At 37.5% G+C, this 27,217-nt stretch overlaps 2 protein-coding genes across 9 annotated transcripts in view; one reads left to right on the forward strand and one right to left on the reverse strand.

The window, feature by feature from the left end:
• Positions 1-27,217, forward strand: part of FAM98B (family with sequence similarity 98 member B) — a 40,463-nt gene that overhangs the window by 6,178 nt on the left and 7,068 nt on the right. The window contains 5 exon segments of the mRNA XM_020990768.2: positions 4,226-4,360; positions 7,634-7,812; positions 15,161-15,241; positions 15,958-16,074; positions 26,118-26,285. Coding sequence (XP_020846427.1) covers positions 4,226-4,360; positions 7,634-7,812; positions 15,161-15,241; positions 15,958-16,074; positions 26,118-26,285 — 680 coding nt within the window.
• Positions 16,531-27,217, reverse strand: part of RASGRP1 (RAS guanyl releasing protein 1) — a 134,277-nt gene continuing 123,590 nt past the window's right edge. For all 8 annotated transcript variants that reach the window (XM_078151327.1, XM_078151324.1, XM_078151328.1 and 5 more), the window contains one exon: positions 16,531-16,729. In XM_078151327.1, the coding sequence (XP_078007453.1) occupies positions 16,553-16,729 (177 nt within the window). In that variant the 3' untranslated portion in view covers positions 16,531-16,552. The remainder of the gene's footprint in view (positions 16,730-27,217) is intronic.

The raw sequence follows: 27,217 nt of genomic DNA on the forward strand, positions 1-27,217 counted from the left end.
TTTTTTGGTACCCAAGTGCAATACTTTACATTTATTCTTTTTGAATTTCATTTTTAAAAATTCATTCTAATATCTGTCATCCAATGTGTGAGCTACCCTTCCCCAGTTTAGTGCAGTTTGCACATTTTCAGTTTGCGTATCATCTATACATTTTCTCAAATCATAGATAAAAAATGTTCAACAGTAAAGGACCAAGCACAAATCCTTGGAGCTCTCTACTGGAGCCTTCTTGCCAAGTTGACATTCAACCATTAACAGTTCCTCTTCGACCATCCATCAGTCCTGAATCTGTTTCCTTGTGTTGTTTAATCTATATCTTTCAGTCTTCTTTACAAGAATAATCAGATATTTATCAAAGCTTTTTTAAAAATCTAGGTAAGCTGTGTTGACAGCACTCCCCTCTTCTACTAGTTTAGTGATGCTGTCTTAAAAGGAAATAAGTTGAGTTTGGCATTACTAGTTTTTGGTGAGCCATTCTTCCTCTTAGTAATCACTACTTCCCTATCTCGATATTTACCAACCATCCCTTTAATGATCCATTCTAGAATTTTCCCAGGAATCAGTCATGCTTAATGGCCTGTAGTTTGTAGACTTGTCTTCCTATTTTTTGGAAATTGGAACATATTTGCCCTTCTCCATGTCCGTTTTCTGTGAGTCAGATACCACTTAGAGTGACTCAGCAATTACATTTCATACCTCTTTTTGGACTTGAGAATGTAGTTCATCTGGGCCAAATGACTTGAATTTATCATGGATAGCTAGGTGCTCTCTTACTATGGCCTTACTCGGTATCAGCTCTCTCATAGTGATTTTTTTGTTTTGTCATTTTCAGTGTAAAAGTCATTCTCCTTTGCTTAGAAAACAAAATAAATATTCAGCAGCTCTGCCTTCTCCTTTTGTCTACCCTAAGCAAAGGACCTACCCCTCCTTTGACCTTCATTTTTCTCCCAGGTTTTCCTTAGCTTCCTTTGTCAACCTCAACTCATTTTGAGATTTAGCATTCCTGACACTGTCTTTACATTTCATAGGTAATAGCTGCCTTACTGCTTTACTAAAAATTTCAGTTTGAAGGGAACTCAGAGGCTGTCTAGCCCAATCCCAATGTGAAAGGGATTTTCTTTTTAGTATCCCTGATAAGGCATCATCCAGCTTCATCTTGAAGACCTAGAGAGATGGGGAACTCCTCTCTTAGGCAGTGTATCCCACTTTTTGGACATTTGTCTTTGCAGCTTCTGCTGCATTGTACCTGATTTTATCCTCTGGAGTGAAATGCAACCAGTCTGATGTCTTACCCACATGATAAACTTTTGAATACTTGAAAACAGCTATAACCCCACTAGCTTTTTTCTCCCCTTGGGGAAATATCCACTGGTAACACCCATCTGATTCTCCTATAACATTTGACATGGTTCTAAAACCCTAGTTGCATTCTGGAAATGCTCTGGCCTGTCAGTGGCCCTCAGCATTGAACACAATACTCAGATGTGGCCAGAATATGGTGGAACTTATAACTTTCTTTTATTTATTTGTGTGTGTGTGTGTGTGTGTGTATGTGTGTGTGTGTGTATTTTTATATATATGTATATATGTGTGTGTATATATACTACTTTTATTCAGTGTCTTAGAAGGTTAGATCTAGTAGAAACTTAAAACTTATCTAAGCTCAACCTTTTCTTTATACAGATGATGAGACTTAGAGAGGCCTGCCTGATTTGCCCTTGGTTACAGAGTGAGTTAGTAGTAGAACAGAATCTAGAACAGGACTCTTGGTTCCCAGTTCAGTGTAATTTCTACTAAGTTACATTATTGCAAAAGAATTTATGGATAGAATGAAATACCACAATGCTGCATTAAATTCTCAGCACAGAAAGCCAAGAGACCTACCAGATGCTTGAGGGCTAAAGCCTACCTGGGGAACCAATTTATAATACATGAAGCATGCAATTTGTCCAATATATCACCCAGTCTAGATGCTTTTGGTAGTTTTGTGTTTGTTAAATACTTGTTGGTTCCTAGGTCATTCTTCCTATCTCAACCAGCCAAAAAGTATTTATTAAACACCAGATTTGTACTAGGAACTGATTATTCCCTGACGGAAGCAAAGTAGTTAAGTACCTGACTTGCTGTCTTCTTCTCCACCTCAACCCTTTTCCATGTTTATACATATTGGAATTCTTGCTCTTGGAGTAGAATACTTGCGGTGGGTGATTCCTGGGGCCGAATTCATCAGTTTCCTTAATTCCCTTAACCTGTCTTTTTTGCTACGTCACCCAAAGGTATTCCATTTTCATGGCCAAGAATCTGAAATTCTTTTATCCAACCATAATTCCCTTGTCATTCTCCTAAATCTGTGTATACTTATTATGGTTTCTAGTCCCTCACCCCTTAGTATTCTCCCAGGACATTTTTCATCTTTGTTCCTGCTTCACTTTTCTTTCTTCTCAAACTTGACAGTGTAGTTAACCAGTCAACTGTAAAAAGTCCACTACTTTTGAATTTCTTATCCTAGCACCCCTTATCTGTTGCCAGGCCCTGATCTTAGATTATTCCCATTGTCTGATTCCTGTGCTTCTACTTTTATGGAAATCATGTAAAAACTTGTTGTCTGGGTCCACTGTGTATTGGTTATCTAATCTCAACTGGTACCTTGGAGTGACAAGCCAACACTTTTACATCTACTCCAAACAAAAGCTACTTTAACCTTCTTTTCTTTCTTCCAGCCTCCCACACCACCTCTTCCCCAACCCTCTCAGCAGAGGCCCTTATTTTATCCTTTACTGAGAAAATAGAGGTCTTTCTCTTTAAGTTCTCTTTTCTCTCTAAATCTCAAAACTTTTTGATATCATCCCTATTCCATCGTCCTTTATTCTAGTGTATGAAGAAGAGATGGCTTTTTTAAAAAGTAAAGGCCAGTATCCCTACTTGTACCCTGATCTCATCCAACAGAGGATAATTTGAATAATTTACAATTATCCACACTCCTCCTCACCACCAATTCTCAATCTCCCTCTATACTGATGCATTTGCCTTCAAAAACACATCTAGGTCTCACTCAGAAAGACCCTCACAGGACCCTACTGTGTCCTCCAGCTATTTCCATAGCTTACCCTGTATCGCCATAGTTGCCAGTGATCTCTTAATTGCCCAATATAGTGGCCTTTTCCCAATCCTTGTCTTTGCTGACTTCTCTGTAGCATTTAACATGGACTACCTGATCTTCCTGGATAGTGTCTCTTTTCTAGGTTATTATGACTTTGTTCTTTGCTGGTTCTTCTCTTACATAACTGCTCCTTAGTCTTCTTTGCTAGCTCCTCATCCATGTCATATCTCATAAATGTGTATGTAGCCTGGGGTTCTGTCCTGGGCCCCTTCCTCTCTCTGTACAGTGACTTCAGCTATCATTGATTCAGTTATGATCTCTATTCAGATGTTTCCCAGGTTTGTTTATCCAGCCCTAGTCTCTCTTGAGCTTGAGTCCTGCATCACCAGCTACCTGTTACTCATTTCATACTGGATGTCCCATACATATCTCAAAGTCACATGTGCGAAACAGTTCCCCCGACTCACTGTTCTTACGAACTTGCCTGTTTTAGTCAAAGTCACCACTGCTCTTCTAGTTGCTAAGGGTTGTAACCTCAGGTTATCCTTGACTCTACTCTTCCCTCATACTTTCTCCCTATATAATTAGTTAACAAATCTTCTATCTCTTGTGTCTGATCTGTTCTTTCCACTCAAACAGCTACTACCTTAGTCCAGTCTCTCATAGGACCTTTTGCTTAGACTATTGGTCTTTTTGCCTCATCCTGCCTCTCTGCCTTCTATCTTCCACATACATACCTGCCAAGTGATTTTCTTAAAAGTACATGTCTGAGCATGTCAGTCCACTTGCTTAAATAAACATCAGTGGCTCCCTCTTGCCTCTAGGATTAAATAAAAATTCCTTTGTTTGGCATATAGGTACCTGTTGTCTTTGTCAATAGAACATAAGATCTTTCAACAAAGGAGCCATTTCATTTTGTCCTTGTTTCTCCCAGGGCATAGCATAGTGCCTGGCATATAGTAGATACTTAATAAATACATGTTGATTAGTGCCTTCATTAGGAAATCCTGCTTTCTACCATGTCTTTCAGTTTAATTTTCACCTAAGTTGAGAGAGTATTTTATTCATTTTGCCTAGGTGGTCAGTGTATGTTCGATGAATTATTTTTTATCTTTTTCTTTAAAGGAAGTGAAGATACAGAGAGCTTCCAGCTTGAGATAAGTGGCTTTCTGAAAGAATTATCCTGTCCCTATTCAACACTCATCTCAGGAGACATTAAAGATCGTTTAAAAAAGAAAGATGATTGTTTGAAACTCTTATGTAAGTTATATCTTACTCAGCGTACTTGAGCGATTTGTATTGTTTTTAACCTGTTATTTATATATGTTATTTATTTATATACATGCATGTATGTGTCTGTTCACTTACAAACAAACATATGTTAAGTAGTATGAAACTGATTGTATTTCTCAAAGGCTTTGCAGGACAGCATTTAAATACAGATCAGAGATGGAGTGACTGTATGTTGTCCAAAGATAGAGTTTAGGCCAAAAGGTGAGCCATGTGTTGAAGGCTTGCTACAAAGGTATAGAACAGTTGCAGGCTGTTTTGGCGGAAAGAGTTATTACCCCCACAGATGAAATTATAGATCCTTAAAACATTTATGTATGTACGTTCTGGTATCTCTGAGATCAAGATTATTATAAAATTTCACTAGTAGAATATGGATTTTTAATCATAATATTGAAATTGGTTTAATTTGTCCTGTTTTAATAGGTAGTATATTTTAGTCACACTTGCATTTTTCTGATTGTGGTAATAGAATATTAGCCAGAATTTGTAAAGCTTTTGATTTTATTTTACATAGCTCTGTGTTGTTTTTGTTATATTTAATCTCTTCATGTTTATAACTTTGACGTGTCGTATTTTTAGAGATCTGGTAGTAATTAACATGAATTAAAATTTTTTTTAATGAAAGGCAGCTTGTGAGAAAGTGTCAGACTTGGAGTTGGGAGAAACTTATATTTAAATTGTACCAGCAAGATTTACTATTTTTGAGACCATGGGCAAGTGATTTAATGTTACTAAGCCTTAGTGTTCTCATCTGTAAAATGGAGATAGTAATACTTATAGTATTTCATAGGGTTGTTGCTAGGATCAAATTAGATAATGTGAAAGCATTTTGTGAACCTTAGTGGAACACTATGTAAATGTCAGTTATTATTATTAGTACTTTGGGATAAAAGGGAGATGCCATGTTTTTTTTTTTTAAGATAGATAATGGCAAGAGATTTACTTCTAATCATTTTCCAGACATAGATTTCTAAACATAGCCATAGGTTTTAAGATGTATCAAAGACCTGTTTAGAGCAAGGGTTCTTAACTTTTTTTGTATCATGGACCCCTTTCGCAGTCTGGCTGATCCCTTCTCAGAATGATATTTTTTAAATACGTAAGATAAAATACATAGGATTACAAAGGAAATCAGTTGTGTTGAAATAAAGATGTGTTTTTCCCTCCTAAATTCACAGACCCCCTTAAACTCTATCCATCTACCTTCAACCCCACTTCCTGCTCCCCGCCCCCCCCCAATCAACTTAGACCCGTCAGAGAACACTTGAGACTGAGTGGGAAAGTTACATAAAACTAGTGTGTTTATACTGTAGTAATGTATAACTTAATTCCCTCACTTCTGTTGTTTTTTGTTACTTTCACCACTTAATATTTATATGAAATAGATGTAATACTTTATAGGTTACTTTATCTTTGAATACTGACCGTTCATAGTAACGAGAATCACGCTGTAGTTATTTTGTAGTTAAAATGATTTGTTTATCCTCTGAAATCGCACTCTGATGTCTCATGGTGGCATTGAGGTCACTCTGAATATAATATAATATAAACTCTGGTAGCCCAAGAAGAGTTCAAGTATGGGCCTGGCAATCAGTAAATGAAGCATTTATTAAGCAAGTACTATATGCTAGACACATAGTACAAATTCTCGCAAAGAATGAACCAATCCTTAATCTTAAGGGCCCTTCTAGTGGTGGAATAACAGCACATAATAAATAAATAAATAAATGACAAATGTAAAGAGAATATGTATAAAGAAATACCAAGTAGACAAATGCATGATATTTAGGGAGAAAGGGCACTAGCACTTGGGAAGATCAGGAAAGTCTTCATGTAGAAGATTATGCATGAACTGCATCTTGAAGGAAAAGAATAATTCTTTAAGGGTGAAATCAAGAAGAGTGCATTCTAGCTAGGCACGGGGCACAGCCAATGCAAAGGAATAGAGATGAAAGATGCAGGGCTATGTGTGAGGAAAAGAGGATAGTATTGGCTGGATCACAGAGTATGAAAGGGGAGAGTTATATAGTGAGGCTGGAAAATTAGATTGGGGCCAGTTGTGAAGGGAAAAGCAGAGAAATTGACTGAGCAGGGGTGTGACATGTTCATATCTGAATTTAAGGAAGATTGGTATTTAAGGAAGATTTTTTGGAAGAAGTGTGGAAGATGGACTAAAGTGGGAGGTCTTTGAAGGAAGGAGAACATGTAGGTGTCCTTTGCAGTAATGTCTGTGAGGTGTGATGAGAACCTGAACTAAGAGGGAGGTGATTTAGGAGACTGCTGCAGTAATCTAGGTGAGAAGTGATGTGGGCTTGTGTGAGTGCAGAAGTGTTGCATGTAAGAGATGTTATGGAGGTAGAAATGGCAAGACTTTGCAGAACTCATTAGATATGTGGAATGAAGGAGAATAAGGATCTGAGAATAGTACCAAACAAGGTGACAGATTGGCCACAGCAACTGATGAAATCTAATTAATAGTTAATAGAAGATTTATGACGTGTGTCATTGGAAAGATTATCTAAATGGACACAATCCCTAATGCTTCAAAGTATTGAAAGCAGTTCCTTGTTTCTGTGTCTTATTTCTCAAACTGTAAATTCCTCAAGGGAAGTGATTTTGTCCTAATGTATCTTAGTTATCCTTGTTTTCCTGAAGGGCCTTGGCACAATGCCCAGCACATCCTAGGTACTCAATAGATTTTTTTTTAATTAATGAAAGTGAGAACAGCAAAATCTTATGTTCTGACTGATTCAAATTGAGAATGAAATTAGGTTTTATTGGGCTTCTCTGATGTACAAAGCACTGTGCTAGGTTCTGAGGGGGATACGAAGATGAATTCAGAGCATGATCCCCCTCAGTGGACATTTAGTCTTACGGGCTCTAAAGAGGGAAAGATAAGACATTTGTACAACAATCAGGACATTTAAAGAATGAAATGAAATTTTCCTGTTTCACTTTATGGAAGTATTTAGTTCATTGTAAATTTCATTTTATATATTCTTTTGTGTATATCAAAACCATTTAGACATTAAAATAATGACCCAAATAAAGATAATGTAATATGTAATATAATATTAATAATTTATTTTCAAATTTCTTGTCTTATGTAAGTTACTGTGTTTCAAAAGTAGTCAGATATTATTACTCTTGATCCTTTTGAGAAGTTTTTTCACCTTTAGTAAAATATTTTTAAGAAACAGTTGCTGTTCACATGTTTATGTTTTTCTATTTTCTTTCTAGTATTTTTGAGTACAGAACTTCAAGCTTTACGGATTTTGCAGAAGAAGAAGCTCAAAGGTTCGCAATTGGACAAAAACAATGAAATTTACCAGGAAGTGCAAGCTATCTGTGATACCCTGTGCTTACCAAAATCAACCACTTCTGACATTCCAGTTGTGCTAAGCCATGTAGAATCAAAGGTACTAATTTTAAATAGTTCTCTGAAGTATTAAGGGAAAAAAATCTAACTACATTTATATTTAAAATTGCATATACATATATTTTATTAAGAGATTTGCTAATAGAGATCTCATCTTTATGTTGGTTTCTGTCCTAATAATTATTTCTTCTACCTTGACAGTGGAATTTTCAAACCAGTATTTTCCCCCTGCATGATCTGTAAATTTACACATTAGATTTAGCTTAAGAGATTATTTATAAAGCATTTACTATGTGTTAGGAATTGTGCTAAGCACTAGGATTACAAATATATGCACAATGTATAGTCCTCATTCTCAAGGAGCTTATATTCTTTTTTTTTTAAATTTATTTTTAGTTTTCAACATTCACTTCCATAAGCTTTTGAGTTTTAAATTTTCTCCCCCTCCTTCCTCTCCTCCCTCCCCAAGGAGGTATGCAATCTGATATAGGCTCTACATATAAACATATTTTCACGTTAGTCATGTTGTAAAGAAGAATTAGAACCAATGGGAGAAACCACAAGAAAGAAGAAACAAAACAAAACAGAAGGAAAAAAAAGAGCAAATAGTATGCTTTGATCTGCATTCAGACTCCATAGTTCTTTCTCTGGATGTGGATAGCATTTTCCATCATAAGGCCTTTGGAGATGTCTTAGATCCTTGCATTGCTGCGAAGAGCTACGTCTATCAAAGTTAGTCGTCGCACAACGTGGCTGTTACTGTGTACAACGTTCAAGGAGCTTATATTCTAACATGGGAAGACAACACATAAAAGATATATAGAGAGCATAGAAAATAATCTCAGAGGGAAAGGCGCTAGCATCTGGAAGAACCAGGAATGACCTTCTGCAGAAGGTGAAATTTGATCTGAGTCTTGAAGGAAGCCAGGAATGCTAAAAGACCTCTGTGGATGGAAGAAGAGCACTCTAGGCATGAGGGACAGCCAGTGCAAAGCCATGGATATAAGAGATGGAGTGACAGGTTTGAAGAACAGCAAGTAGTACAGTGACCTTGGTTTGTAGAGTGTACAAAGATGAGTAAAGTGTGAGAAGACTATAAAGATATGAAGGAGCCAGGTGATGAAGGGATTTAAATGTGTACCATCTCTGTAGTGATGAAGGAGATAGTGGGGGGATATGTCTAAGTGATATGAAAAAATGAGAAGGGAGAGCTTTCAGTGAATGGTCATAATGAAGCGTGGAGTATGAAACAAAGTTCTCAGCTTAGAGGGTGAGGGAAGAAGGTGCTATGGGAGGTTTGGGGAGGGTTGAGAAGGTTTGGAAAAGTCACTGTGATGAATGGGATAATCACTTAATGAGAGAGGAGTAGAATGATTGCCTTGCTATAATGGTGGCCAAGTTGAGATTGTATAGCATAGATTTGTAGTGGGTTAGTGGACATAGTTTCTTGGTTTCTTCCAGCTCTGTTCAACAGCACAAAAATAGGAGCCAAGGAGACAGATGTCATCCATGATTGGGCTTTGGCTAAGTGTGATTGGCAATAGGACAAGGGGGCAGGTGATCCAAGAGTAAGGGATAGTGTGGCATTGACATGGTGTTCCCTAAAGGGTCCATATAGGGAGGGGAGAAGAGCATAGCCAGTGCAGGGGAGGTGGTCTGGGAAATAAATGAGGGAAATGAGGTCATGATAAGGATGAAGAAAAGGTTTGGGGTTATAAGGCAGAGAGAAAGATTATGATCAGATGAAAGAATTTTGGAGTTCACAATTATGAGAGTAGAACACTTGTGGGTGATGACAAAATCAAGGATATGACCATTTCTCTGTGTAGCTGAGGTGGTGTTGAGAAGTGGGAATTAAGTTGACTCAGGACCTGGGAAATTAGGGTATTTAAAAGAGTATCAATACATATGTTGAAGTTTCTGAGTATAAGGGCATGATCTGGGGGACAAGAGAGAGACTGAACCAGGCCTTGAATTCATTGAAGAATGAAGGAAATATTCTGGGGGTTTAATAGATAATGGCCTCAGAATATGAATTGGGGACAAATGTGGATAGCATCAACCTCATATAGGGAGAAGTTGCTGATCAGTTGTGGTAGAGGGACAAGCTGGAAAGGGCAGTGGGGAGCAAAGGTTATTTCAATTCCACCACTGTGTCTTGATGGGCCAGGAAGTAAGGAAAAAGTATAGTTAGTCTTGGAAAGGATGGCCTGGGATACAGTGTCATCAGAAGGAGCCAACTCTCAGTGCTAGAAGATGGCGGAGGCAGTGAGAAAGGAAAGGGTTTAAGATGAAAGGAAGTTTGTCATTTGTAAAGTAGTCATTCCAGATAGCACAGTAGAAGGAGCAGACAGATCAGGAGTAGGACATCGTGGAGATACGGTTGAGGTGGACAGGAAGACAGTGGCCATTTGGGATTGGGGAATGACATTGGTATATCAGTGGGAAGGAGGGAGTTCAAAATAACTAGGATTGAGAGATTTAGGCATTTGATGCTGTAAGCATACAAGAGTGAGTCCAAGTAGTTTACCACCGTTTGGAGACGAGGCGTTGAGATACACGTGTGGTTATATTGTTTGAAGTCTGGCTTCATGGCAGGTGGTGATATGTCTTGTGAAACCTCAGGAGGACTGTCTCACTGCAGGCAGGAAGAGGAATCCATACAGAAGGCAAAGGGATCTTGTCCTGGGACAGACTGGCACTGGAGAAAGCCTCTGAGGCCAGGAAGTGAGAGGTAGGTGGTGTTGCCTGGACCAGGCATTGGAGGTGGCCCCAGGGCAAGGCCTAGAGAAAGCTGTAACCATATGACTACAGGATTTTTCAGCTATTGAAAAGCGCTGATGTTCCCTCATTCAGTGCTTCCCTCTGGCCCTCCAGTTTAAGTCAACAGGTATTTACTAAGTGCTTACTAAAAGCCAGACATTATGCGTCCTCAAGGGATAAGTAAAGTCCTTGTCCCTCAAAGAACTCACATTCTCATGGGGGAGACTACATGCAAATAACCTTGTACATTAAAGGTATATGCGGGCATGGAGGACAGCCAGTGAAAAGAAACAGTCTGGATATGGAGTGTCTTGGTGTGAGAAGGAACAGTAAGGAGAGAAGGGTTGCTGGATTGTAGAGTAGGGGGAGAAAGTGTAAAGAAATCAGAAAGTTAGAGGCCAGGTCGTGAAGAACTTCAAATGCCAAACATAAGGTTTTATGTTTGATCCTCAAAGTCCTGTGGAGCCACTTGAATTTATTGGGGGCCATAAAGGTTGACGTCATATAGTCTGATCTGCACTTTATTTAGGAAGATCACTTTGGCACCTGAGTGGAGCATGGATTGTCGTGGGGAGAGACTCAAGCAGCAAGACTAACCAGAAAGCAATTAAAAGTAATTGAGACGTGAAGTGGCTGTGTCAGAAGAGAAGGGCCTGTGGTGCAGTCGATCAAGCATAGACCTGAGTTCATGTCTTGCCTTAGACACTTACTAGCTGTATGACCTGGGCAAATCACTCCACCTCTCAGATTGATTTTCATCTGTAAAATGGAAATAATAGCACTGACCTCACAGGTTTATTGTGAGGATCAAATGAGATAATGTATGTAATGTGTTTTTTAAGACTTAGAGTGGAAGTGTTGGCTAATATTATACCCCACTATATGCACAAGTGACCTCATTTTATCCTGTCATCTCCAGCATATTGCCTTCTCAGTCATCTGCACTCTTGCTAATCTTCAGTCCCGTCCTGTGTATTGGCTGCTTACCTACTGCTTACGACCATGCGCATGTCCCTTCTGTCCTCAAAAAAACCATTACTTCCTCCATCCATCTTTGCTAGCTGCCATCCTCCTATATCGCTCAATCTTTTTGTGGCTGTGCCTCCTTCCTTCTCTGTAGTCTGTCTTCCGACCTCTTCAGTCATCCAAAAGTACTTTCCAAATTTACCAGTGATTTCTTAAATGCCAAAACTAACGGCCTTTTCTCAGTCTTCATCTTTCTTGACCTCTCTGCAGTCTTTGACACTGTCCATCACACTTTTCTCCTAGATACTCTCTTCTCTAGGTTTTTGTGACACTGTTCTCTCCTGTTTCTGGTCCTGTCTGTAGGACTACTCCTTCTTAGTCTCTTTTGCTCGATCTTCATGTCATACCTGCTAACACTGGATGTCCCCCAGAACTGTCTTCTGAGCTGTTTTCTCTTCTCCCAGGTCTCATTACCTCCCATGGATTTAACTAACATCTCTGTGCAAATGATTCTCAGATCTTTTTGTCTCTGATCTTATATCTTAAGCTACTTAATTGATTGGATGTCTTGTAGCCATATTAAACTCAACATGGCTACAACTGAATACATTATATCTCTTCTCTCTCCCCCTGCTCCCCAACCTTCCCTTCTTCCCAATTTTTCCCTGACTGTTGAGGTACTACCATCCTTCCAGTCACACAGGCTTACAACCTAGGTGTCATCCCTGAAACCAGGTTTTTTCACCATTCATATCCAATTACTTGTCAAGTCCTATCAGTTCTACCTCAGCAACATCTCCTGTGCCTCCTTCTCTCTTACACTGCCACCACCCTGGTACAGACCCTCATCACCTCAGCCCTGGGTGGTTGCAGTAGCCTGCTGGTGGCACTCTCTGCCTCTGGTCTCTCCCCATTCCAGTTTGTCCTTAGCTTAGCTGTCAGATTGATTGTCCTTAAGCGCAAACCCAGCCATGTCACCTTCTCCTTCCATCAGTTCTGTTGGCTTCCTTTTGCCTTTCAGATCAAATACAAAATCTTGTACTTAGCTTCTAAAACCCTTCCTAGCTTGGGTCCTTTTGACTTTCCTAGTCTTCTTATACCTTCTTGCCCACCACAGACTTTGGGATCTCCTGGGTGTTCTTTATATTAAATTCTCCGTCTTCTAACTCTGGGCTTTTGCACTGGTTCTTCTTTATGCCTGGAACTCTCTCCTCAGCTCTTCCTCTTGGCTTCCTTCAAGTCTCAGCTTAAGCCCCACCTTCTAGAAGAAACTTTTCCTTAATCTTTGTGCCTTCCCTTGAAGATTACCCCCAATTTATCCTGCCTGTATCTCATTTGTATATAGTTGTTTGCATGTTGTCTCTCTCTCTCTCTCTCTTATTAGACTGTGAGCTCCTCAAGAGCATGTTTTTTGCTTTTCTTTGTATTTCCAGAGTTCAACACAGTGCCTAGCACATAATAGGCACTTAGTAAATGATTGTTGGTTTGACTTGAACAAGTAGGATAACAAGGAAAGAGCAGGGCCATGAAAACCTAGAGAGAAGAAAGAATCAAGGAGAAGAGGCAATGATAGTGTCAGATGGTCCACAGAAATCAAGAAAGAGGAGGGTTGAGTGGTTCAGTGGTTGAGGCCATTGAATTTGGCAATTAAAAGAGCATTTGTCACTTTGGAAAGAGTAGTTTCAGTGGAATGATGAATGGAAGCTAGACTATAGAGAGCAAGGGGGATGCAGGTGTAGCCATCAATGGTAGATGACCCCCTCCAGGAATTTAGTTTTAAAAGGGAAGAGAGATATAGGACAATAGCTAGTGGGGGTGGTTGGATCAAGGAACGGATTTTTGAAGATGGGGAACATGGATGTGTTTGTAGACAGTAGGGAAGCAGCCAGTAGATTAGAGTGAGATTGAAAATTAATGAGAGAGTGGGAGTGATTGAGAAGAACAATCTTTTGGAAAAGACAAGATAAAATGGGGTTGAGGCTGCGTGTAAAATGGTTGGCATTGGCAAGGAGAAAAGCTACCTCTACATTTGAGATAGAGGAAATGGAGTGGGAGAATTCATCTGAATAATGTGAGATGACAGGGACAGAAGGGAGAGATCTCATCAAATGGCTTCAGTTTGTTCAGTGAACTTCCTTTAGTGCCACCTTTTATGTGAAACCATTGCTGATCTCCTCTCCTTAACTGCTAGTGACTACCTTACAAAATCACCTTGGATTTAATCAGTTAATTAGTAATTAATTAGCTTTGTACATATTTCATATGTACATATATGTGGTCTCTCCCTATAGAATGTAAGCTTCTTGAGGGCAGGAATTGTTTCACTTTTGTCATTGGTACCCATGTACCCAGTGCCTGGCACATGATAGACTCTTAATATAGGTTTGTTGATTGATTTGAGAGTGGTCATAAACTATAGCCTTTATATCTGAGTATTAATATACCACAATTGCTGTCTCTCCTGTAATAAACAGAAACTCCAGTGCTTTACAGCATTTAAATCAAATATAGATCTAAAATGTGTGTTAGTTATTAAGTTATAATTGAGTTCTTGTGGAGAACTAACATTGGTTCCTTATCAGGAAGCTAAGTAGGTGTGCTGTGGTCTCCTTCAATTTAACATTTTTAGTCAGCTGTGATATTATGGGATAAGAATGGAAGGTTGTTTTCTTCCCTCAAAGAGTAGGAGTAACTTTACAAAATGGGAAGCTATCCAGAGGATAGCATTCATTCATTCCAGTGATAATTTGTATAGTTGGACCACTTTCTTCCCTGGCACCTTGCAATTGGTAACTGGCTGTAAACATTTCTTGCAGTTTTGAAACTAACATTTCTTTTAGATTGTTAAAGGTCTACAATTAAAAGGAGGGTGAACCCTGCAGAGGCTGTCATTTCTCAAAGCCTTTTTTCTTCATGGTAAATTATGATTGCTATTTGACCCCTAGTGTTGTTAAAGAAAAAGAGTTCCTAATTTCCTGTTTTCTAAATTACATCTCATAGTTTGAATCAGTGGCTGTAAGATCTCTTTGGCATTTCAATAGTTTTGCAAACAAAAATGTAATGTGTATTCAGTGGTCTAGGCAAACAGTTAACATATAAGCAGAGAGACTGTACTTCATGTGCAGGGCTCCCCCATGTGGTTAAAATTTGCATTCATCTTATTAAAATGTGAAAGCTGAATGTTTGATGTATGTGAATTATGTTTAATGAGGGGAGAAAAGTTACCTGTCAAAAATTTCTGTAAAACTTTGGGATTAAACCAGTATACGAAGTGGTTAGTATGTGATTTTAAAAATTAAAAATCCAAAATTAATGATAATCTTAAAAACTCTAGAATTTTATATATTCCCTGTAGTCTGTCTCCTTACCAGACATTTCTATAATTCCATATATAAATGGCATCTTTTAATTATGGAGGAGACTACAGCCTGTAGTCTTGAAATAAATTAGCATTTCTTTGAAGAAGTACTTATATTACAGTGATAAGTTTTCATAATATATAAAAGCACCCTGATAATGCTCTTCTGGTTAATCAAGCTTTTAATTATACATATCATCAAACTTGTCTAATTTTCAGAAGAAAACCTTGAATAAGAAGTAAGATTGTGAGTTTTAAGGGCATGTGTTTTTCACAACGAACGTGTTTTTGTGTATTTCAGATGAAAGATATTCTCTCAAAAGTTCAAAATAACCACATAGGAAAACCATTGCTGAAAGCGGATTTAAGTCCAGAACAGGCGGTAAAATCTTTTTTTGGGGGGGTTTATCTAATTAAATAAGTACGTATGATTTAATTTTCCAAATAGTCACCCAAATTTTGAAGTGTTACTTGTTTATATGACTTTGGTGAGTAAAACTTAAATTGAGACACTGTGGAATGGTGGATTTTTATTCATAATGTCAATTGTTAGTTAAAACAACTTGTCCTTCAAACATTTTTATAGCTCCTAAAGTGATAATACTGATATTACGTTATATAAACACAAGCAAAAAATGCTTGGCTTTCTTCTCTTCTGTAGGTTACAGAGGAAGCAGGTTTTTATATGACTTAAGATGTTTGACCAAAGATAGATTTAACACTAGTGGAAAGAAATAGTTTGCACAGTACTTAGGCTGTAGGAGCATAAATCTAGACCTGTGAAGGCCCTCAGGGCCACTAGGCTAATCTCATTTCACAAATAAGGAATGTAAGACCCAGGGAGGATAAGTGACTTCCCGTGGTTATATAGGCAGTATGCATGAGTGGTGGGCTCTGAGCCTAGATCCTCAGACCCCAGAGCCAGTATGCTTTATATACTGTTTATTTAAATGGTTTATCTTCAAGGCTTATTCAGTGGCACTAGGGAAGGACATTAAGTGGGACATAAAGTGAGGTGAATCAATCCATAATTGTTTCTTATAATTTCTTATTTGTTACCATTTAAAACTGGTCACTTTTATTATTTAAATATTTTAGGAACGATTGGAAAGGATCAATGATGCTCTCTGCTGTGAATATGAATGCCGGCGGCGGATGTTAATGAAGCGATTAGATGTTACGGTTCAGTCCTTTGGATGGTCTGATAGAGCCAAGGTAAGGATGCTTTCTCATATGTGCCCTGTAGATGGTAGCCTGTAACAGTTCTCTAAGCAGTATCATGTAAGTATCTGTTAATTATATTTATGGGCTAACAAAAATTGCTTGAGTATTCACCCACTGGCCATACTCTTTTTTTTTTTTAAATTGGCAATTGCCACGAATCAGGGCTATTTTATTGTATTCTTGCATGTCTAGACTTAGGAAAACAAAAGAGAATATGTTTATAATACAGGTTAAATCTAAAAATCTCCAATGAGTACAGATTTTTCCAATGATATTGCCATTAAACATTTAACAGCACAAGCCCTTCACCCCTTTAGCAGTCTGTTAAAGCCTTTTGATCCCATCTCAGAATAAAGCTTTCAGATTCACAAAGTAAAATGCATAGAATTCAAAGGAGATCAATTATATTAACATGGTTATCAAAATATTTAGAGAAAGTTAAGGACATCAAGTCAAACACTCTTTTATTTTACATGTGAAGGAACTCAGGTCCAGGAAGGTTAAGGCTGCTATAAATAGTATGCACAAAAGTAAAATTTGAATCCTGATCCTTTAAATCCAGTTCCAGGGTGGCCTGACTCTTAAATCCTAATGATGATCGCATTTTGAAGTAGTTGTTTTCTTCATCCCTCTCAAAAGCAAAAACCTAAATTTAAAAAAAAATTTAAAAGGTGAGATGAATATATCTGATATACAATAACTACAGCTGAATCCACACATTTAAAAAGATGCCTCCTGTGATTATAGAGGAGTTAAGTGACTTGGCCATGGTCATATGAGTACCGATTGGCAGAGCCAGGATTCACACCTAACTCCTTTGACTCAAAATCCAGCCTTCTTTTCATTGCACCCCTTTGCCTCCCAAGCCCTGCACAAGGTAACAACCTCATGAAATAACTTTGGAGAACAAATTCTTAAGAGACTGTATTTCCCCTCCCTCTTCCTCTGGACATACTTTGTATTCCAGGTGCAGGCAGCGCAAACAGTCTCATGAACTATGTTTAAAGGTCCAGTTGTGGGTGTCGTGTCGTTCTCCCTCCCCCCCCATGACTCTACTTGAACCCTTACTTACTCCGCAGGAGGTAGCAGGCACTTATTCTGTCTAACCACCACAAAGGAAAGGTAGCATAACTAGAACATATGGACAGCCAGTGCTGGGGTGTAATCAGCTAGAGGAGAAAAGAGCACCTATCTCTTAGGGAAAGGGGGAACACTGCAATATTGCCAATGTTAATTTATAGTTTTAATGCTATACCAAATCAAACTATTAAAGGGATGCTTTACATATCTTGGTAAAATAACAATTCATTTGGAGAAACAAAAGAGCTAGAATGTTAGAAATATTGAAAAAAAAAAGTAGGAACAAAAGGAATAGGAATTCCAGACAAACTAAGTTATAATGTAGCAGTTATTAAGCCATTTCTTATTGATTTAAAAATAGAGGCGATCAGTGGAATCGACTAAACAAGAGAAAATCAGGAATAATGAAACTTAAGAATGTGGACTAACAGGAGATGTGGTCATTCTCTCCCCCACAACAACGTCAAAAAGATGTAGAAAACACATTTGGCCAAGTCCTGATCAGGAAATCGGGGGAAAAAATCATGTTAAGTCATTTTTCCAACTCAGGTCAGCATAAAGATGACCGACATGTCTGCAGACATTGGGGTCTAGCTAGGAGTGGTATACAGTACCTATCAGTACAGAAACTAAAAGATAATAGAAGTTGTGCACGAGGTCAAGAAGAGGTTCCAGACCCATACACAAGGTCCTGACCTTATTCAGAATACAAGAACAGGTATCAGTTGGCAGGTTTGTTTCTCACAACCTACTTCTGAGTCACAGATGTGAGGTGGACTGAGAGGAGAACTGTACCTTAGGGGTAGAGTTCTGTGGTGAAGGGTTATTGCAAGCACTAGGCTGTGTACACAGCAAATTGAGAAGCAAGCAATAGCTGTGTGACTGACTTCAGGAACAGAGTGTGGTCTCAGTTCCAGCTTCTAGACCAATCTGAAGCCTGCAGCAGAGTAACCAAGGCGGTTATCCCAGAATAAAGGTGAGCCTATAGTTCTGTCACTCTGAATCTGATAGTGGTTGAGTCCAGAAAGAATTTAATGGAGCTCTAACAGAGACAAGCCCACAGGTGTGTTGTTCAGACCTAAACCCAGGTAAGAAACTTGCAGATTTCAGACCCAGAGGGCTACAGGCAGAATGAAACCATTTTGAGAACACTTAAAACTTGCAGTTGTCCCTGAGAACATGGAATAATACAATACTCAACGTCCCAGGGAAGCAGCAGCAGAATCCAAGAGGACACAAGTTTAACCCAGATATTCCCACCAGGAGTACACAGAGCCTGGCCCTGACATAAAGTCAGAAAGTAGATGGGAAGAATGAGCAAACAAAAAATAATTCTACTATGAAGAGTCATTATGGTAACAGGACCATTCAAGACACAGATCCAGAAGAAAATGGCTCCAAAATATCTATAAGAAATGTCTCAAAGAAAAGCACAGATTGGACACAAATTCATTTAGAAATCCTGGGAGAGATGGAGCAAGCATTACAGAGTTTAAACAGTATTTTTATAAATGAAGTAGAGTGCACAAGAAAAAATTGGGTAAAAGAATCAGTGCTATGGGAAGAAAGGATTGGTTAGAGAATTAACAGCTTGGCACAAGAGAGTGTAAAATCTTACTGGAAAAACAAACTTCCAGAACGTTAGAGTGAATCAGATAAAAGCTAATGACTCCGTAAGACAACAAGAATTAGAAACAAAGTTAAAAGATTGAAAAAACAGAAAAAAATGTAATAGCAGAAAGGAATTGACCTGGAAAATAAATTGAGGAGAGAAAATTTAAGAATCACTGGACTGAGAGCCATGACCAAAAAAAAGATATACATCATATTTCAAGAAATCATAAAAGAAAATTGCCTAAATTTCTTAGAACCAGAGGGAAAATGAAAATTAAAAGAATCCACCAGTCACTTTCTGGAAGAAACCCTAAAATGAAAATTCCCAGGCACATTATCATCAAAATAAGAAGAAAAAGCTTCAGGGTCAAAGAAAAAATGCTGCATGCAAATACAGAAAGAATTCAAGTCCTGGAAATCCATAATTAGCATTACACACGAGTTAGCAGCCACGATGATAAAGGAATGTAGAGCTTGGAATACAGCATTTCCCAAGTCAAAAGTTCTCTTACCACCACCCAGCCCAACTGAGTATAATCCAAGAGGGGGGAAGATGGATCTTTAATAAGATAGTGGCCTTTCAGGCATTTCTGATGAAAAGATAAGAGCTGCATAGAATCTTTGGAATACCCAGGAGTCAAGAGAAACATAAAATGGTGAACATGAGCAGGCAATCATGAGGGACTAAACAAGGGAAGGGTTACATTCTAACATAGGGAGATGATACATGTGTCCTCTCAGCACCCTAAATTCTCAGGGGTCATAGAGGGGCGTGGGAGTAGTTTTGTCATGCTTTGATAATCTTAAAAGAGTGTGGGGAAGGGAGGGGGAAAAGGAGTACAATGGACTGGGTGGGAGAGGAAGAGGAGCCAGCAACACTTGAACTTCACTCATCTGAACTGGTCAGAGGAGGGAAGAATACATAGACTCACAGAGTTGAGTACAGAAATTTATTCACCCAATAGCAGAAACAAGTGGAGAAGTGAAGGGGGTGGTAAAGAAAGGTAAATTAAAAGGATTAGTTCTAATCAAAACGAATTAGCTAAAGAGGATCTCTAATGAATTTTAAAAGAAAGGATAAGAACCTGTGGTTTAGCCCTAGGAGAAGGAAAGAGAAGGGCAGTGAGCAAAAGCCTGTTGCAACAAACTTAGAGCCCTGGCGCTGAACACGGTACTCTCTTTAAAAGAGAGAGTGAGGAACGGAAGGAAAATCGTAAGAGAATAGTATGGAGGGAAGCACAAACTTAATAACCATAGCCAGTAACCAAAACTGTTTTGTATAAACAAATAAAGCTAAAAATAGAAGAGAAGCAGGTAAATGAGAAAAAATCTTGGCAATAAATTTCTCTGTTAAAGTACTTACAGAGAACTCAATTCGAATTTTTAAGAATAACAGCTGTTCTACAAATGATAAATGGTCAGAGAATATGAATAAGTAGTTATCAGAGGAAGGAATCCAGACTGTTAATAGCCATATAAAAATGTTCTAAATCATTAATAATTTGATATATGTGAATTAAAACAGCTCTGAGATTCTGTCTCCCATCCATTGTATTGCTAAAGTTCATAAAAAAAGGAAATGGCAAATACTGGAAAGTCTGTGGGAAAATAGGTATATTACTGTTGGAGTTGTGAAATGTTCCAGCCATTCTAGGACGCAATTTAGGGCTATTCCCCAAAAGTTATTAAACTGTGCATACCTGTTGACCCAGTGATAGGAGTGGAAAGTCTGTACTCAAAACAGATCACATTTATAGCAGCTCTTTTTGTGGTAACAAAGAATTGGAAACTGAGGGTGTGCTCATCAATTGTGGACTGGCTAAACAAGTCGTGTAGGAATGTGATTTATAGTTAATCAAATTAGATTTTGAGGCAATCACAAAAGATTAAAATAGATAATTTTGATTATATGAAATTGAATAGCTTTTGCACAAAGATAGGGCAGCTGGAATAAGCTGGGAAATCATCATTTGGGGAAAAACCAACTTTGTATCAAATGTCTTGTAATAGTCTGATATCCAAGATATATGGGGAATTAAATATATAATACCGAGAGCCCATTATAATAATATCCATTCTCCAGTGGATATGTAGGCAAAAGATCTGAGCAGTTACCAAGTAAATTGTGAACTGTTAATCATATGAAAGATTGTGCCAAATCACTAAAAAGAGAAATGCATATCAAAACCTATCTGAGATTTTACCTCATAAGCAACAGATTGGGCAAAGATGATAAAAGGTGGGGAATAGTCAATTTTGGATCAGCTTCAAAAAAGCCACACTAATAAATTATTGATAGGGTAATGAATTGGTCCAGCTGTTTTGGTAAGCAGTTTGGAATCATGCTTTAAAAAAGTTACTAAAAATGTCCACTACTCTTGGACTTAAGAAATATCACTGCTGGGCATATAGTTGAGAGACAAACAGGTCTCATACTAAAATATTCATTACAGCACTTTTTGTGATAGCAAAGAACTGGAAACAAAGGTGCCTGTTGATTTTGGGCTAAACAGATTGTGGTATGTGAATGTAACGGAATATTTTGTATCATTAAAAAAAAGATGAATATGAACAATTCAGAAAAAAATGGGAAGATTTACATAAACCATTGTAAAGTGAAATAAACGGAACCAAGAAAACAGTATACTCAGTGTTTTCAACAGTAAACAATCCAACTGAACATTAATTATTGTAATCAAGACTAAAGAGTTGAGAAAACGTGCCTCTTTCCTTGCTGAGGTAGGGGGTTAGGGGTATTGAATATTACATATATAGTCAAATTTGATTCTTGGTTGATGTCGGTTAATTTCACCAAATTCCTTTTTTTCCCTCCTTTTAACAGTCTTTATTACAAGAGGTAGCTTTCTGGTGGGTGAGGCTGGAATAACATTTGGAAATGAATGTGTTAAAATATGACATCAACGAAAATAAGAATTAAATTTAAAATGGAAAAAAAATCAATATTAAGGAAAAAATGCACAGTGATAATGCAAAGATAAAACATTCTGCTTTACAACAAGATGTAAAATCCTAAATTAAATTCAGAAGCAAAGAAAATTAACCAGTCCTGTTTGACCAAGGGAAATTTTATGGGAGTAACTAGCACCGCAGTCTTCACCATTGTGAAGATACCACTTCCCTGAGGCTTCACTTTTTTGCTTGGTGTCTGTCTGCCTAGACCAGTATTTCAGGAGATGCCTCAGCCACGCTTCACTTCACTTAAAATTCAGTTACTTCTGTTTGTATCTCTTCTTTTTAGCACAAAGCCTGGCACATAGTAAACACTTTGTAAATGCTCCATCCAGTCTAAATATTGTTAAGGGAATTTGATGGCATTTGTAATTCATTTTTTAATTCTGTAATATATAGTTAAAAGCATGAAAATTCCATTTTCAGTGAACGAATGCACCAAAACTTTACCTGTACTGATAGTTGTCAAAAATAATAGAACCAGCATAAATTAAAATAATGTAATGATCATGATCCTGTTTGAAGAATGATAGCTTGGTTCCCACATCTTTCACATATTTTGTATTGTACGTGTAACTTGCTTCATTTTTTAAAAGTGGAATTTCCAAATAACTCTTAGGTTCAAGAGCTTCTCTAAAAATTGTACAAAGTTTAGAAAATCTTTCAGCTCTGTGGAGTCTACTCACTAATGCTTGGCCATGTGTCAGAGGTAGAAGTGAGACTTCTGAATGTGCTTGGTACATAATAGTCACTTAATAAGTATTTATTAACTGACTGCCCATCAGTTCAGGTGAAGAATTGTTAAGGGATATTCAAGCCTAGCCCAGTTCGGTTTTGTGGTTGACATTTCTTATTCTGCGCTTTTTTTTTTTTACATTACAGAACATGTGTCTTTGCAGTGCAGTAATTGAAGGATACAAATGATGTCTATTTTAAAATCTCTGTACTTAATACCCAGTTTTTTTTTTTGGCAGTACTTCCAATTCATTCCCAATAACAATTAATATCAGTAGCAGCCATTCATTAAGGCAGGGCATTAAAATACATATTTTGGTAGCAAGATAATGAAATTTATTTTTTCCATCCTTCTTTGGCATTGTAGCAATGCTATTGCGCAACATTGTATTGAAGTAAATTGGCATATCAGAGCATAACTGTCCTTCGTTTTTATATGAATCTGCCCCCTCACTATACCTTCTCCCTTCTCCCCCAGCAAAAAAAAAAAAATTAAAGCCCTCAGTACATAACTATATAGCCTGGGAAAACAAATTTCCGTATTGGCTGTAGACACAAAACAATGTGTGTCTCTCTGCATTTTAAATTCATCACCTCTCAGGAGGTGAGTAGTGTGGTTTGTCTTCATTCTCTTGATCTCATGGTTTTAGCATTGTTTTCCTGAATTCTAAAGCATTTCTAAGGTGTATCATTGTTCTCCTAGTTCTGACTTTATTCTATATCAATTCATAGAGCTCTTCCCAGATTCCTCTGAAGTTGTCCATGTTGCCACTTTGTTGTCGTTGAATTGTTTCAGTTGTGTCTGACTCTTTGTGATTCATTTAGGGTTTTCTTGGCAAAGATATTGGAGTGGTTTGCTATTTCCTTCTTCAGTTCATTTTGCAGATGAGGAACTGAGGCAGACAGGGTTAAGTGACTTGTCCAGAGTCACACAACTAGTAAGGTCAGATTTGAACTTAGGAAGATGAGTCTTCCTGACTCCAGCCCTGGGTCCCTTTGTCATTTCTTATGGCATAGTAATACTGTATGATAGCATTCATGTTCTTCAAAAGGAGGATACCCTATTTTCCAGTTTTGGGCTATCACAAAAAGAATTACTGTAAATATTTTTATACATATAAATCCTTTTTCTCTTCTTTGAGGTCTAGGCCTAGTAATAGTAGCTGAGTCAAATGGCAGAATATTAAATTTTGAGGGAGTAGTTCCAAATCCTGGACCAGTTCACAGTCTGACCAACTGTCCATTAATTCCCTTGTTTTCCTTCAGCCCTTCCAACACTTAGATCATTTTCCTCCTTTTTCATCTTTGCCAGTCTGGTGCTTGTGGAGCGAAACCTTAGAGATCCTTTAATTTACCTAACACTTGCTTCCAAGTAGATGGAAGAAAAAATACTGAGGCGATTAGAATTGAGCTTGAGTCACAAGATTGCTGTGGGTAAGTTTTTCAATGTAATGATGAATTTATTGTGGGACAGAGTTGAACACAACCCATTACACCTGGTGTTGCTTGTATTTTGTTCTGATGGGAGCTCAAAGTTTATATAAGATTCTTAGAGCTGTTTTGCCTTATCAGCCTAGCAGGTAGCGATGCTTGATTCTTTTCTGTTTATGGCCAGGCTCAAGTCTCAGGTTAGCCTAGTGAGTCTGTGGTCAGCCACCATGTTATGGACAGTGTGCCATTAGAAGAATTGTTGGGACTTAGAAAGAAAATATAGTAAGTATACTGTATAAGCCCTGCCTTCAGAGAATTTATTATCTGTAATGGAAATTATAGGAAAGACCTAAATATGTGAGGGCACAAGACTACTGTGTGTACCTAGTTTGTGGCCAGTAAAAGACATTTTTAGTACTTAAATGTAGTAATTCCAGGGCAAGTTTTCAAAGATGAACTATAACTGAACATTACACAAGAGAAGTCATCTAAAGCAGATGGGTTTTGATATTTTGGGAGCATAGGATTCATAGAAGGTCCCTTTGTAGATCAAACTGCAACACAGACACAAAGGTTGGGACCTGAGTTTCTACGTTATTCCATGAATAATATGTCAGAGGTACCAAGTGAATTGTTGGTGTGATCTACATCCTTATCTTCGCCTTGAAGTTCCTCTCCGTACATTCTTCCCCTTTTTTTTCCTTCTTTGATCTGAATTTTTACCCCTTTCATTTACTTTCTGGAGTTCATAGAACTTGAGCTTTCACTTTTCTTTTCATGTGAGTACCTGAATTGTCTCTTTACACTTTTCTTCTTTCATTCTGTTTATTAGTTATGCCATTCTTTGCTCTTTTTCTCCAACTATTTTTAGGTATTGTTTCAACTTATCTTTTTGCAACTTATTTTTTTCTATTTTTGTTATCCTGGTTACCTTTCTCAAGCACATCAGTTCCAAAGCCATTATTTTTTTTCCCTTTTGAATCTGCTTGTGTCATTCCCTAGCTTAAAAATCTTGGTTTGCTATTGCTTCTATGATGAAGTACAAAATAGACATTATTTAAAGCCCACCATAGTCAACATAGAGGGAGCTAGGTGGTGCAGTAGAGTGCTAGACCTGGAGTTAGAAAGCTCTGAGTTCAAATTCAGACCCAGATACCAGTTGTGTCTTACATACTTTGGCAAGGCACTTAACCTCTGCTTGCCTCATTTTCCTCATCTGTAGAATGAGGATAATTATGTTATCTTCCCAGGGTTGTTGTGTCAAATGAGATAATATTTGTAATTGTGTTTTTAAACCTTACAGCCTTCTATAAATATTAGCTATTGTTTTTATTAAACCTGCTGCCTACATTTCCAGATTTCTTTCAGAGTATTCTTATAATTTATTCTGTTTTCCAGCCATAGAAATTTAATAGTTATTCTTTAAACTTGATGTTCCATCTCCCACCTTTGTGCCTTTTTATAGTCTCTTCCCCTTCCTTGAGTGAATTGTGCTGCCAGAGCATCCTGTCTGCCTCTCAGAATGCCTTCTTTCTGTGGAGGCTCAGCACATCCCTGTAGCCACAGTTGTGAGTTTCTTACCTTTGTAGGTATTGTTTCCTTCTTTTAGAATATAAGCTCTTTGAGGGCAGATCTGTTTGTTTTTTGCCATTGAATCTCCAGTGCTTAACATAGTGCCTTGTACATAATAGGTTCTTGATGGATATTTTATGACTTGAATAAGTGGGTTGTATATTGCATTTTAGAGAGTTTCTTTTTTTTTTAATTGTCTTGTAAAGGTTTCTAATATGTATGAATGACATTCAGCTTTGTTTTAACGGTATGTTGCATTAGAAAGCTCTGGGTGGAGTCAAGAAGCATCAGTTATAATCCTCTACCTGATATTTATTGACTGCTATTTATTGGGCTAAGTCTCTAATCATGCTGATCTTTGAAATTCTCTCTTTAATCCCATAGTTGCTCTACCTGCCTCATAGAGTTGTTAGGAGAAAATTGTTTTGCAAACTGTAAAGTTCTTTGGAAGTGAGATGTTTATTTTGGTTGTGTTTTTATTTAGCACTTCTTGATTTAGCTCAACTTTAATTGTTCCCAAGTATTTTTGTACTTTTTTTTTACATTTCCTTTAATGTAAATTTTCTTTTTCTTATCTGATAATTGTATTATTTTGCTTTGGTTGACATTTTTTTCTAACTTTTGTCATTTAGGTAAAAACAGATGATATAGCAAGAATATATCAGCCTAAGCGTTATGCATTGTCTCCAAAAACAACAATTACACTGGCCCATCTTCTTGCTGCTCGCGAAGATCTGTCCAAGATTATTAGAACAAGCAGTGGTTCTACCCGGGAGAAGACTACATGCGCTATCAATAAGGTTTGCTCTTCAGTTGAGATTTGCTGAGTGTAGAGTCTAGGCTGGGAGTATTAGAGGGAAGTTTTTGTCCCTTGGTTATGTCCACAAATTTTCTTCTCTCTTTTATTTAAAGCCTGCTTTTGGCTATGGAAAAGAAAGTGCTTCAGCACATCTACGTGTTTTTTGATCAATTGTGTGTCAGTAAAGGGTTGTTGATGTTTTTTAGTTATGACCTTCCCTTTCTCCGTAAGGGATTGGAGTATGGTGACAGCAGCAGATACAACTTCAGCGATCTTTTCCGTTCTTTTGCAGTTATAGTCAAGAATTTTTATAGTAGCTTAGCATTTATTAAATTGTCTCATAATTAAGAATTTATAGACATTGTCATAAACATAATTACATGAACATTTCTTAGGGAATTCACAATGGAAATTTCATTCCTCCTTTTTTAAAGCTATTGATACAGGAAAATGGTTCTTTAAGAAATTACTGCTAAGGCATATTTTTTATTTAGAATTTTTTTTTGTTAGCGTGTTAATGATATTTTACTACATAAGCTTTAGAATAATTTAAAATAATTTTTTTTTTGCTTTTTGGTGAAGCATTTGGGGTTAAGTGACTTTCTCAGGGTCCCATAGCTACTAAGTGTGAAGTGTCTGAGGCTGGATTTGAACTCAGGTCCTCCTGATTCTAAGGCTGGCGTGCTATCCACTGCACCACCTAGCTTCCCCATACTTTAAAATAATTTTGAAATAAGTTTAATTTTGAAATCGTTTCAGTTTAAAACAATTTGGTTTTTAACTAGCTTCATGGCTGAATCAATACAATTATTGTAATTTGTTTTTCTTTGACATTTCTTACTGTTGGTCATATGCTTCTCAGTGGAAAAGAAGGAATTGATATAAATTTATTCCTTTTTCTGATTCAGACTTTGCTTTTGCTATGTAAATGAT

This window comes from Phascolarctos cinereus, unplaced genomic scaffold (assembly GCF_003287225.1).
Source record: "Phascolarctos cinereus isolate Bilbo 61053 unplaced genomic scaffold, phaCin_HiC Scaffold_3;HRSCAF=262, whole genome shotgun sequence".
NCBI classification, from domain to species: domain Eukaryota; kingdom Metazoa; phylum Chordata; class Mammalia; order Diprotodontia; family Phascolarctidae; genus Phascolarctos; species Phascolarctos cinereus.